At 35.9% G+C, this 15,055-nt stretch overlaps 1 protein-coding gene across 3 annotated transcripts in view; it reads left to right on the forward strand.

The window, feature by feature from the left end:
- Window positions 1-15,055, forward strand: part of Epha6 (EPH receptor A6) — a 918,005-nt gene that overhangs the window by 364,043 nt on the left and 538,907 nt on the right. For 2 of the 3 annotated variants that reach the window (XM_026787030.1, XM_026787032.1), the window contains one exon: window positions 3,348-3,503. The exons of the other annotated variant lie outside the window; for it this stretch is intronic. In XM_026787030.1, the coding sequence (XP_026642831.1) occupies window positions 3,348-3,503 (156 nt within the window). The remainder of the gene's footprint in view (window positions 1-3,347; window positions 3,504-15,055) is intronic. 3 annotated transcript variants of the gene reach the window in all.

Below are 15,055 nucleotides of genomic sequence, written 5' to 3' on the forward strand. Positions count from 1 at the left end.
CTGAGGGAAGTCCAAGGCCCTCCCCCCTACATCCAGGCCTAGGAAGCTGTGCAGCCAAATAGACTAGGGTACCAAAACGCCAGTACATGCAGTAGAAGCAAGTCCCAGTGCCTCTATCAATGGCTTCTCGGTCAGCCTCCATTGTCAGCCTCATTCAGAGAGTCCAATTTAATCACATGCTCATTTACTCCTGGTCCAGCTGGATTTGGTGAGTTCCCATTAGAACAGGCACACTGTTTCAGTGGGCAGACCAACCCCTTGCGGTCCTGACTTCCTTGCTCATCTTCTCCTTCCTTCTGCTCTTTAACTGGACCTTGGGAGCTCAGTCTGTTGCTCTGATGTGGGTCTCTGTCTCTATCTCCATCCGTCGCCTGACGAAGATTCTATGGTGATATTCGAGATAATCATCAGTGTGATAGTGGGGCAAGGACAGTTCAGGCACCCTCTCCTCTGCTGCCCAAGGACCTAGCTGGGGACATCCCCGTGGACAGCTGGGATCCCCTCTAGGGCCAAGTCTCTTGCCACACCTAAAATGACTCCCTTAATGTAGATATCTTCTTCCCTGCTCTTATATACGTCCTTCCTCCATCTCCACCCTCCCACTTCCCCAAGCTCTCCTCAGTCTTTCCCTTCTCTCTTCTCTCCCCCCTCTTCCCTTCCCCCACCTTCACCCACACCTCTATCCCAACCCCCATGCTCCCAACTTTTGCCCAGTGATCTTATTTTGAGAGTCTTATATATGACAGCCTGGACTTGCTGTGTCACAAAGAACAATCTGGAATTTCTGATCCTTTTGTCACCATGTCCTAAATACTGAGATTACAGACATACATTGGCATATGACTGGTTTACATAGTACCATGCATGGAAAACAGAGTTTCACATATGATAGTGAAAACAATCTACCAACTGAAATAGATTTAAGGCCTCAATTTTACTCCTTTTCTCTCCACCCGCACTCAATGGTTCATTTTGCTATCTTAGAGCAATGGTAAATATATTTTAAAATAACCTGTTCATCTTACTTATCATGTAGTACTTCTAAAAGGAAAAAAAAACAGTTTAAGCCTATGATAAGTAATATCTTGAACACAGCATGCACTTAGTAGCCACACATGGCCCTCAGCAGAAAATTAATTAAAACAGCAGGCTCTCACTGTCGGTTCAATTGAGGGTGTAGATTTAAGCACCTATTAGTGACAGGTAATGTGCCAACCTGCTCTTGTGAAACCCACGGACACAAAGTAAATATTTACCATAGGAAAGGTGTCAAAATGGCAGTAGGGAACTGGATCTATGAGATGGCAAAAATAACTAGGAGTTAGTTCAATGAATGGGTCATGGTTTTATAATAAGAAACGAGATTTGCCAACCCAGAGAAAGGCTTGCAGCAGACAACAAACAATAAACAAATAGAACCTGGGGATTGTATAGAAATAAAGAAGTCCCCCGGCAAGTCATTCATCAGGTATCAAATACTCCTTGGGGATCTAAACATGCCTAGCTGATTTTTAGGCCCTGGAGATGAACTTTAGCCAATGAAACAGACAGAAATCTCTGCTTGAAAAAGCACACAGTCTAATGGGAGATGATTTTTAAAACTAAATGTGCCAAATGTCAGATGTTGTTAAATCACATAGAGGCAAAGGATAGCAGTGTGGAATTCCATGGCATGGTAAAGCAGGGCTTACAATTTACAAGAGGGATCCAGGAGGCCCTCAATGAGAAGGCGACATTTAAAGAAGCCTGGCTACACAAAGACAGTGAGCATAAAGGTATCAGGCTGTGGGATAGCAGGTGAAAAAGACACTTTGGTGAGAGCAATTTTGTATAACCATTTTAGAAGCATAGTAGCACATTGACCTTCTAGAAGAATCCTTGTTGTGTAAATTTTAGTTACCAAAGAAAATAAAAGATAAGACTCTCTTACCAGACGTACGTTAAGTTTAAAAAGTCTGCCTTTATATTCTAAATGGTATTTGTAAAATATGAATGGATGATAAACTTTGTAAAGCAAATTATTTCTCTGTGCCTTTAAAATAATATTTAAATATTTAAAATAAAGTGTGGATACTCAAAATACAAAAATCTCAATTATATAGGTATTTCTATATAAATTGACCTTTTCAGATTTTAAATTTTAATAGATAAAAAATTAACTTCTAAATAGGGTTAATTTTAAAAATAATTTTTGAAATGATCAAAATTGTCTTCTATATCAAATTATTTTAAGTTGTAAAATTAATTAAGCAGTTATTTATTTTATAAAATATAAATATTTAGATGAATGACTATAATCTGAGATTTTATAGCAATGCTATAGATCAAGGAGAAAAACCACATTCTTTTCCAAGAATATTTTAGTTATGAAAGTGCCAGCAAATTAATTATATGTTGTCTGTGCACTGCCAGGTATTCTTAACCGGTTATGTGTATAACACTAGTCTGTAAGCATTTCAAAGAATGGACTGCAGCTGGTATGTGCTTCCTGTTGAAACTGACAGTGATATGAGATGTGTGTGTGTGTGCGCGTGTGTTCCTAAGGACTGACTAGAAGGTTTCACACATGCCAAGAAGCATGCACATTGTTGACCATGAGCTACAATCAACCTTTTTTTTTTGTTTTCATTTTCACTTGAAGACTAGGTTTTTTCTCAATTGCCAAGTTTGCCCTTGAACTACTTCTGTAGCCTAGATAGGCCTTGAATTTTCAGTCCTCTTGTGTTAACCCCTAGGAGCTGAGATTAGAGACTTGCTTTAGCAGATTTACCATTTAGAATTAAGAATTTTATTACTGTGAATTACTCAATCATTTACCAAAAATATTATAAAGTTAAACCTTCAAAAACAATACAGTTTTATTATAGACGATAGAATACTTAACCGCTCCCATAATTGTTGAAGATGTGCTTTAGTCAAAAATTTAAGTCTTAAAATATTCCAAGTCTGAGGGTAAATGAATTGGAGATGCATTTTGAACTGTGTGCCTTAATATTATTCAATACTATCTCTCCAAAATACACAAAACCATCTCTTTTATGGCCAAGTATGGGTATCCTCATATGTATACTACCCAGTATTGTGTGTGGATGTGAAAATGGTTGTGTACACATTTGCATGACGATGTGTTCTTTCCAAATTAGCTTAGCTAATTTTTTAACATTGTAATTGTTCTAATAATTGAATAGTTAATTTTATTTATCAATATTAGCATTTATGTTGACTTTTCTGTGCATGTGTGAAATTGAATTCTGAGACACAAAGTCTGTTTGATTTATAACATGTAAAAAAACAGAAGGACTTTGGTGATAATAGCTAAAAAGAAATTGTTTTTCCTTTCTACACAGCTTGCAGACCAGGGTTCTATAAAGCATTTGCTGGGAACACAAAATGTTCCAAATGTCCTCCACACAGCTCAACCTACGTGGAAGCAACGTCCGTCTGTCAGTGTGAAAAGGGTTATTTCAGGGCAGAAAAAGACCCACCTTCTATGGCATGTACTAGTAAGTCTACACATTTCGTTTTAGAAAATTCTGTTTTTAATCTTGTTGTCTGTATTTTAAACTTTTAAACATTAGTGAATGTGCAACATCCTGCACTAGCAAAGGTGTCTTGGGTAAGAGGGAAAAGTTCCCCTCATCATAGTCCCTCATCAAATATTTGTTAAAAGTTGGAAATGTTTCCTTTTCAAAACTACGACAGATCCTTGGTATCCAAATACTGACCTACTTTGAGGTATTGCAAATTTTCCCAACCCGAAACTTGTCTTGAAGAAATTAAGAACAGATAAGTAAAACTCCTGCATTTTCTTTAACCAAAGTAAGACATATTGTTAGAGAAATATGAAATTTGTCACTTGAGAGAGAGTCCTGAGGAAAATTCATAATTGATTCTTTGTGACTAACCTGCAGACAAACTTGGGTTTCCTTGATCATTGACTTTAAAGAAGGGCATTTTTGAATTTGTACATATTCCCCCTCCTCCCCCACCTCTCTCTTTAGAAGCAAGATATTCAGATTAAATTTTAAAGTCATTTTAATGAATGTATGCAGAATTTTAAATTATTTGTTTCCTATTATTTAAGAATTGTGTAGTGTCTATACATTTTAAGAAGTGAAAATAATAATATACCACTAAAATAGAAATGTAATGCCATTTTTAGTTTTAATATCTTTTGGGAATTATAAACAAGATATTACAGAAGAAAGTTTACCCTTTAGGATGATGAATAGGTGCTGAAATGTTAAATTCAGAATTATTTAAGCCATAGGAAAATGATGATAATATCTCATTTTTAGGTTTTCCTACATTTAAACCATTTTCTTTTAAAAATTCATTATATTTCATTCTTTGAGAATTTGATACATAAATATAATAGAATACTACCACATTCTCCAAAAGGACTATACATTTCCCTAACTTCCCTAAATGCTCTACAACCAACTTAATATTATCATTTTCTCTTTCTTCTTTCTTCTTTTCTTCATTCCTTCCTTCCTTTCTTCTTTTCCTTATCTTGATAACCCACTATGTTCAATTATTCTTGCTTACATGTACTTGGTTTAGGTCTCATCCATTGGAAAGCTGGACAATTACCTATGGCCACAAACTCAAAGACAAACCAGTCTTGTTTGGTGCAATGGGGTTTGTGATTTTGGCAGTATATAAATCCTTTGTGTCAACTGTTATTTATTTTATTTCTGAATGTGAATATAATATATTGAAATTATAACATTAGAGTGCTTCTAGCTCAGTTTTTCTCTTCAATAATGCAAATATTTGGTTGGGTCTACTATTCATGTTGAATTAATTATTATATTTAGATTTATGATACATATGCTCATGTGTTCAATTTTCCTTCTGCCACTTAAAGAAACTATATCAGGAAAATTTATGGAAGATCCTTATTTCCACTTGCATTGAAAACATCTTTGTCATGGTATTCACTTCACTTGATTCTCCTGCATACTTATTCTGGAAACTATATGTGGCTTGTCCTAATATCCTGGTGCATTGAAGTTACCACGGCCAAGAAACTCAGGGAAGGAATTGATTTATTTCAACTTTTTAGGTTCATTGAGTCAACTTGTTAGCTTCACTGAGTGAAGTCAAGGCAAAAGTTCAAACTATACTTTTAAGCAAAAACCGTGGAGTAGTGCTGTTTGCTGCCTTACTCCCGTGTCCATGCTTAGTCAACTTCCTTAAATGGCTCAGGATCACTTTACAGAGACTGGTTCCATTCATAGTAAGCTGGATCTTCCTTTGCCAATTAACAGTCAAAACAATCCTCTATAGACATGCTCAAAGGACAAGGTGAACTAAAAAATTCCTCAGGTGAGGTGTTCTTAGAGATGACTCTAGGCTATGTCAAGTTGACAAAGTTAACTAGGGCATGACTTTCAGTCTGAAACATTGGAAATTTCCATTTTGCACTCCTAATCTACTATTTTATGTTATGACACTGGTAGTTTTTTTTTTAATTCCTCTGTTATATGTTTTTATTCATGTTTGACTGCCTGTCAATACAACCTTACTCTCTCTCCCATGTTTAGAACTGCCATCTGTAGGTGGATAATGTTGAATATTTTGTATAGTCTCTGTCTTGTGTTCTGAGGACCAAAGTCGTCTAGCCTGAGGGTTAAGGGGTTAAGGAAACTGACCACCAGTAAACCCCACAGACACCTCCCTATGCTGACTTCATATATCCTGCTGACTTTGCAAATGCCCTAATCCTCTGACCTCATATACTATACTGCCTTTGCAAACTTCCTGGATTTCAAAGAGGCCAAGTTCATTTCCTTTCTTAGTAACAGAATTTCCACCATTAGTAGCATTTTCTCCTTTTGACTTCTTAGGGATCTAGGATTGAGTGTCAGTTCTTAAGATAGTTGTTTTCTGACAAGTCTTTCATAAATGTCACCTGTCCTACTTAACCTTTTTTGTCATCATATTATGTTTTATGCACTATTTCATTCTTTAAAATCCTTGTTTTATTTCTCCACCTTCTTCACTATTTACTGTCATTTTATCACACAAGACTACAAGAGTCACGGGACCAATGATGCTTTTGGCAGACTGTAACCTCACAGCTCAGAATAGTACCTGGCATACAGAAGGACCTTAATATTTGATGAACAGAGGAACTAATCAGTCCAAGCTTAACTTGCCAGACCCAGTTTTATTACTCCTGACCTTCACCTCCTCATCCATCCTTGCTCTGTTTTCCTTACCTTGATGAACCTTCATTTATCCATGCTTTCAAGACAAGAGCCCTAATTGCACTTTAAACCAAGAACATCCAAGGTCATCCTTCTCTCCCTCCAATGTTAATTGTATCAAGATGTTTGAAACAGTCCAACTATACATTATTAAATTAAATTATTGAAATATTTTTCAATCAACTGTTAGTCAAAGGTAGTAAAAAGAAACAAGTGAAATATGAAATGTTTTCTCTGATATATACTTCATGGGGGATCTGTAGAGACTACCCCATGGCATCATAAAAACAGTATAACTCTATGATCCTAGCACTTTTACTTTGGTTTTTCTCGTGACTTTAAATCATCAGGATGTTGCTTCTTTAGAGCAACTAAACAGGTGCTGCAATTTAATTTACATTGGGTACTTATAAAGGATTCAACTGAATGCAAAGCACGCATGTGCACACCTCTACAGCACACCAGTAAATATATTGTTTGTATTGTGATTGCCTGAACATGTAATCAAATACCCTACTAGTAAAACAGTTTCTGGCAGCTTCATTCTTAATACACAAGAAAATATCATGTCTTTGTATTTGATATACAATGACAGTGATTGGGAAGGAAGCATAAAACTCCAATTTACTTTTTCTCTAAAGGGAACACTGTGAAGTGTGGTTTCATTATTGCTGGAATAATTGGCCACTTCAGAGAGTCATTATTCTCTCGTTCTTATTTTGAGCAGAATAAATGCTTCTTGCAGTACAACAGGTGGATTCTTTCCTTTCAGCTGCTCTAACCAGGACCTACATTTCCTGGATGGGTGCAGGGGCCTCTCAATCAGACCCCTCTGCTCTGCTTGCCTACTCCTTTCTAAGCCTTCTTTTTATTGTTTCCTAATACTCTTTCCCAGAAACTCAAGTTCTTGGGTCTTGACTGTTCACATCACAAAATAAAGCACAAAAGCAAAGGCGATGGTTGAGGTGACTCTCTCTAAACAATGTTGCAGCCACAATTTTGCAAAAGGAGGAAAGGAAGAATGAAACCAAAACTTTTTTTATTATCTCTAGTAGGCTTCATCTTATACTGTATCTGTTTTATTACACAATGCATCTCTAAATAGGTACTAAGGATATTGAAATACTATAATTTCAGAAGTTAACATGGCCCTATGCTAAGCAATAGGTACCTGCATTAACCAACCCCAGCTTCACCAGTAAACAAGATGTCATCTGAGTGTCACCAAGTCTTCTAGACCCAGTCACCTGGATAGATATTTCAGCAGAGTTTCATTCACCAAATTATCTGCAAAATCCATCTTTATTGGAAGAATTGCTAAGAGGAGAGTCTGCTGATGATGGAGAAACAGTGAAAAAAAAAACCTGTTACTATTGTGAATTTCTTCATGGCCTCTGCAATGAGACATGGAGAAAATGTCCCCCTTAACATCATCAAATTGCACATACGACACTAATGATCCAAAAGCACCATAGTTTCAAATAAAACATTCATAATTATCCCATTATGTTATATGTTTTCCAGAAGATTTATTAATCTTTGTTAATTAGTCATTAATCATTTGATCATTAATTTATTTTGTTTGAATCTACTCATGCACTGTTTTACATTGGTCTGCCAAATTATGGTAAATTAATCCATCTGTATTTTTGTCTTCCAATTTTAATAGATGCGATTTTAAAGTAATTGAATCAAATAAGAAAAGGGCTCAATGTAAGTGTACATTTTTCTTTCACAGAATAGGTAAATTGTTTAACACCAAAGACCTAAGAACAACTCGTTTTCTAGTTTATGTTTTTCCATTTATTTCTGAGGTGAGCAGCTATAATACATTTCTGTAATTCATTGATTACATGAAATAAGTCATGTGAAATACTAAGGACACTCTTTAGATTTAGGTGCATTTTTAATGCATATGTAAGAGGTAATAAAGTGATCAGTTCTGCCCGAGGAAGGCAGAGTTGTCAGAAAGGAGATAACATCTAAACTTGAGTAGAATTCTCTGTAATTAAAAAGTAAAGGCAATCAATAAACTCAGTGGCATTCTTGGTGACATTATTTCTGGAAAGATGTGAGCAAACATCCATTCACCTCTGATAGGGTAATGATGACAGGCCATAGCCACAAGACCACCAAAGTCCAATTTGATGAATCAGTGCATTATTTTGAGGTTACTTAAAGAAATGTGGGTTATGGGTACTAAAAGAAGTAAGGATGACTCAAAGGCAAATGCTGCACATAAAGTTCACCCTAGCAAAGGCAGCAACTGAGGAAATCTGAAAACCTAGGCCTAAATACATAACACACAGAGAGCTCAACAGGCCAGAGTCTCTCTTCTAGGGAACTCATTTGATCTGAGCTTCTTCCAGGTTACTTTCTGGATTCTGTCTCTACAACAGTTTTTATTCTTTATATAATTTTGAAGAGATATGGCTCTAGGGCATGCTGTCATTTTTAGGGACTTCCTGAAGCTTTTTGTTGTTTACATCTGAGTCAATAGGAACCTCTCCCAGGAATTTCCGGAGTCTTTCAAATGTAGTGTGTCGTAAAAAGTGTTGAAAGAAAAAATGTTGACCAATAGGGTACAACAATAAAGGAAGGAAATATGCCGGGCGGTGGTGGCGCATGCCTTTAATCCCAGCACTCGGGAGGCAGAGGCAGGCTGATCTCTGTGAGTTCGAGGCCAGCCTGGTCTAGAAGAGTTAGTTCCAGGACAGGAACCAAAAGCCATGGAGAAACCCTGTCTCAAAAAATAAAAAAAAAAAAAATAAGGAAGGAAATATTGAAGAATAGAATATGGCCCAGTTATGAACACTTATAAACAAGGTAGGAAACCTTGGATTTCATTTCACAAATGATTCTTGGTCTATTCATTTATATCTTTTATTATAAATCTTTAAAAATAATTTACAGTCTAAAATTTTATTCAATTCTTCAAACATAGTACTATTAAAATATTAATGAATACCTATTCTTCCTTTTAGAAATAATATTAGTTACTTAAATTAAATGTGAAACTAATAAAGAAAAGAAGGCAATTTGTCTTATTATGAAGGATGCAAAAAAATACACAATGCTGAGTTCTGGGTGTACATAGAAGTTTCTGTCCCACCCAGTCCCACAACTGTTCAATAGCAAAGAAATACACAGAGGCTTACATTAATTAGAAATGGTTTGGCCTATTGTTCTGGCTTAGTACTAACTACCTCATACAACTAAATTAACCCATAATTCTTATCTATGTTTAGCCACATGGTTTGGTATCTTTTCTTAGTAACACATTCTTATTTTGCTTCCTTGTCTTCTGGATAATAACTGCATCTCTGCCTTTCCTCTTCCCAGAATTCTCTTGTCTGGTTACCCAGCTTGTACTTCTTGCCTGGCTACTGGCCAATTAACTTTTTATTAATCCAATATGAGTGACTTATCTTTACAGAGTACAAGAGAAATATCCCATACCATCTGAGAATCCTTTACTTTGATAATATATATTTTTATTCATTTCTATTATAGGGTTGGTCAATTAATTTTTGTAAGAGGAGTCTCCTGTAGAGACCATCAAGAATTGCTAATTTGTGTTTTCTAGTTTTTTGAGTTACAGTAAGTTGAAGAAAATAACTACACACAATGCTTTCTAATTCTTCCTTGCCAGATATCTATTTGTGTGTAGACTGTAATGTGGTAAAGTTACAGCAAACATAAAAAGGTTCCCCCTAGCCGGGCGATGGTGGCGCACGCCTTTAATCCCAGCACTTGGGAGGCAGAGGCAGGTGGATCTCTGTGAGATCCAGCCTGGTCTACAGAAGCTAGTTCCAGAACTGAAAGTAAATGTTAGAGAGAAACCCTGTCTCTAAAAAAAACAAAAAAAAAAAAAAAAAAAGGTTTCCCCTAATATGCCATTCCTGGCTGACTCTCACATAGCTGTTGTACTTTCTTATATTAATTGATGTGTTGTTGTTATTTTTCAAACAAATTGTTGTAGTTCTTTCCTTGTTCAAGGATGAAATCACAGGTTATTGTTTGCCTCCATCCATTTCCAAATACATAAATATTTAATGCAGAATTTGAAAGTGAAATAAAAACAGTGCCCTGAAGTCCAATATTCTCTCAATAGATGTCCTTGTTAAATATACTTTAAAAGATTTAGGCTTATCATTGAATTAACAATGCAACTGTCTATAAAAGCCAAAATCAATATTGAGAGATGACAATATGACTTCTAAAGTTTTAGCATAAGCCTGTATAAAGATTTGAGAACTTAGGATATTATTAATGCCTAAAGTTGCACTTTTTTGGCTGACCTGATACATTTACCTTTATTTAATTGAAATCACAGTCAGAACACATTTACCAAAATATTTGCTTAATCATTTCTAGAAAATCAAATGGGTTATTTTAATGTTAATATGATATATATTAACATTGAAATATTAATCTATCATTTTTAACATCATCTACATGAAAATTTTGCTTGATGCTGGGAATAAGTATTATTGTAAACCTTGGATATAATAAAATAAATAGGGTAGCAACTTAAGTTCTAGAAAATGGATAAAAGATATCCTGGATCATGGTATCATAAATTGCAGTCTCTATTCCCATATATCTATCTCTGTAGGTCATCATCAGGACAGATCATCATCAAGGCAGAACATCAAAGTGGGAAGGGTGTTGGAAGCAAGTGCTCACCTCATGCCAGCAAGGACACAGGAAAAGCAATAAAAGGACCAAACTTTGAATATCCCCTTCAAGGACACACCCATATTGACCTATTTCTTTCATTTAAGTTTCAAGTAATGAGTTTGGCACCATAGAATTCAGCATATGACTTTAGATTTCAGATATAAACCATAATATTTTGCTCTAATTTTCATTACTATTAACATCCAAATAGTAACCAGATTGCGGCAGTGCACACCTTTAATGCCTGTACTCTGGAGGCAGAGACAGGCAGATCTCTGTGAGTTCGAAGCCAGTCTGGTCTACAAGAGTTAGTTCCAGGACTGACTCCAAAGCAACACAGAGAAACCTTGTCTCAAAAAACCAAACAACCAACCAAACAACAACAACCCAAAAATATAAAAATTAAATCCATCTTTAGCAGTATGTATGATAATTTAGATAGACATTTTCAAAAGAAGACTTTTTAAGAATTAACATATTATAATAAAAATGGAAATGAAACATCACACAAAAGTTGAAATATAATCCTTAAACTTGCTTTACTTCTCATTCAGTCTTTATTTATCCTAGCAGTTCTCAACCTGTGGCCTGCAATCTCTTTAGGAGTCAAATGACCGTCTTACAGGTGTCGTCAAAAAGCATCAAATAACACAGACATTTACATTATGATTCATAATAATAGCAAAATTACAGTTATGAAGCAGCAAAGAAAACAATCCATGAATGGAGTTACCACAACATGAGGAACATACAGTTGTATTAATACAGTTGTATTAAAGGGTCACAGCAATAAGAAGCTTGAGAACCATTGATTTAGACCATTCTGTAGAATTCTCGTATTTCTGCAAACGTTTCTTAGATTATAAGATTCAATGAACCAATGTTGAGGAAATGCTGGAGTCAACACAGCAAAACAAATTGTATTACTTTTGATCAAGTGGCAATGGGCCAGAAGACTCTCATTTGAACACTGAATTTGGTTTTATTTGATATCATCTGGGATTTCATATATTGCACAGAGATATTTTGAAAGACACAGCTACACATAAAACAATTTTCATTTAAGAGAATAAACCATAATAAAACAAAAAGCTATCACATACCCAGACTCTGTGGAATAAGAGGAAGCAACGTCTGTGAAACCTGATGCTTTCTGGGGAAGAGGAAAAAAAATAAACGGCTGTCCTGGGTCTCTGGCAATTTGCTTGAACATTGGGATTTTATTCGTTCAAAGTGTAAAGAGGAAATCCAAATTGAGGCAAAAGATGTTTATGGGTAGAGAACCTATTTGGAAATAATATTACTAGTAGAAAGTGTAGCAAGAACTGAAGTTTGTTTTAATGTAAGCTTTTTACACTTACATATGATATGACAAATGCTACTACAGATGAGAATAACTGAGCTCTCATTATAAAGTCAGTCCGGAGGGCAAGCATAAGCATTGTCTTCTATTCCCAAAGAAAAAAATCATCCATAAGGAAATCCCTAAGAGTTTTCAATACAAATATCTCTAAATGCATTTTTGCTGCCACGTTATGTTTTCAGGGTGTCATATAAGCTTTGTATAATTTATAAATGATAAAAAAACAATCCAGCCACATTCAGAAAAGCCCAATGACACATAATTTATTTGAATCTGAGGATTAGAATTAATTGTTTCTCTTGGTTCCAAGTTCTAAATCTTAGTAAATGATTCAGGACATGTCATTACAGCTTAATATTTGCATGAAATCACAGTTTAGCTGGCATAATTTAACAGCAATTAAAAAGCTATTTAATCACCATGCAAATTGGTGTGAGGGCCCTTGAGTAAGAAGGGTGCCTCTATTTTTTTAAGTTTTTAACATATGTCCAAGCAGACAGTCATATACTTGTGGACACCCATAACATAATTGGTAGTGTTTCCTAGTTGTGGAGGTATGTGTGAATAATAATTCACATTATTAATTATAAAAGAAAAATCATCAATATGAATGTGTCACAGTAAGGTATTATTAGGAAAAATGAATTTTTATCCCCCAAGCATAAATTTAGAAGGAAGATAAAACGCACATTTGATCCTGTACTTCTCCATATTTTCCTGTCTAAAGGCAGGAAGCCCAATGATACATGAAATGACATAAAATAAAAACTCAACAACCTTTAATAAAAATTCCCATCACATTTCTAGGACTAGTGTTAGGTAATAGAAGTACGGGTTTCTGGAAGATCCTGCCTATATGTGACTGACATCAGAACAGCACAAGAGGAAAGAACAGCCAGACAACACTTCTTAGTATCACACATAGATTTATGATATGTATTCTGCTCGTTAACAGTACGTAAGAGATCGGATTGCCATGCCAGTCTTCTCAACCCATGCACCATGCTTTCCGTTGATGTGCTTTTAAAACATATCTCTTTCTCAGACCCAGGCCAACTGGCCTTGGTGAGTTCCCGATAGAACATCCCCATTGTCTCAGTGTGCGGGTGCACCCCTCGCAGTCCTGAGTTCCTTGATCGTGCTCTCTCTCCTTCTGCTCCTGATTTGGATCTTGAGATTTCTGTCCGGTGCTCCAATGTGGGTCTCTGTCTCTGTCTCCTTTCATCACCTGATGAAGGTTAATATTCAGGAGGATGCCTATATGTTTGTCTTTGGATGGGATAAAACCGGACTTGCTGAACATAGCAGACAATGAGGACTACTGAGAACTCAAGAACAATGGCAATGGGTTTTTGATCCTACTGCACGTGCTGGCTTTGGGGGGGGAGGGGGCCTGGGCAGTTTGGATGCTCAACTTACTAAACCTGGATGGAGGTGGGTGGTCCTTGGACTTCCCACAGGTCAGGGAACCTGATTGCTCTTCGAACTGATGAGGGAGGGGGACTTGATCGGGGGAGGGGGAGGGAAATAGGAGGCGGTGGCGGGGAGGAGGCAGAAATCCTTAATAAATAAATAAAATTAAAAAAAATAAATAAAAATAAAACATATATTTTCCATGCTTTAAAACCTTCAAGTCTGTCTGGGAAGGTGGCTCACTATATAGAAAGGTCCTTTTTGTGAGGGCCTGAGTTCAAATCTATAGAACCCACATAGAAGTGGAGATGCATAGAGTAAGCTTTTATAATCCTAGCTCCCCTAAAGACAAAGGAAGCAGACAGGGAAAATACTGAAAAACTTGTGAGTTATACCCAGTTGAAAAAACATCGAAAAGATCAAGTTGCAAAGAGATAGAAGGTAAAAACTGACACTCAAGGTTGTCTTCTGACTTCCATGTGAATTCTGTGGCATATCCTTCATACAAACACACATGCACTTGCACTATACCTACATACACACACATGCATGCATGCCATGCATGCATGCACACGCATGTATACACACACACATACACACACACACACACACACACACACACACCTACACAATTCTTTCTGTTGAACACTCGAAAATTTCTAACTGTTCTAGGTAGTGTAACTATCCTGAGTTATTTATGGCGCCCCTTGCTAGTCCTTACAACTCACTTCATGGATCTATTTTTCAATCCAGCTATATCCCCGTCTGTTCCATGACTTTCAAAATTTTTTGCTACAACAACATACTTTTGACCCATACTATGACCAGGTTTCTTATCACTTACAGTGCTTTCTTTTGTTGCTACAAAGTATTTAAGTTCCTTCTGATAGGTTTTTTTTTTTTACCTCAATTCCTGCCTGTTAACATTCTAAAATTCTAATTACTATCATTTGAATCCATTAATCTAAGTGTTTTTCTTGCTTTTTTACTAAACATTAGCTGCAGTGAAGCAGAAATTATGTCTATCACATCTATCATAATATCTGTCACACAATAGTCACTAAATAAAGTATTAATTTAATGAACAAATGACTATAACTTTATATTAAAGATGTGTAAATCACGATTTCAATTTCTGTCCTAAGAGGATATTGCAGAATTCCCACCTACTGAGCAGTTTTTATTGACAAAATAAATTTGAAGAACTCTTTTGGATTTCTTAAAACTGATCTTCTAAGTTGTGGCACAGTGTTGGTTGTTCCAGCACTTATATAACTTTGTCTCATAAACAATATTCTCACAGTACATAGATTCCATGGCATTAAAACAGCCCTTAACACAGAGTTTGGCACTGATGAGACCCTCAGGTAATAATTGC

Source organism: Microtus ochrogaster, chromosome 2, assembly GCF_000317375.1.
Source record: "Microtus ochrogaster isolate Prairie Vole_2 chromosome 2, MicOch1.0, whole genome shotgun sequence".
NCBI lineage: Eukaryota > Metazoa > Chordata > Mammalia > Rodentia > Cricetidae > Microtus > Microtus ochrogaster.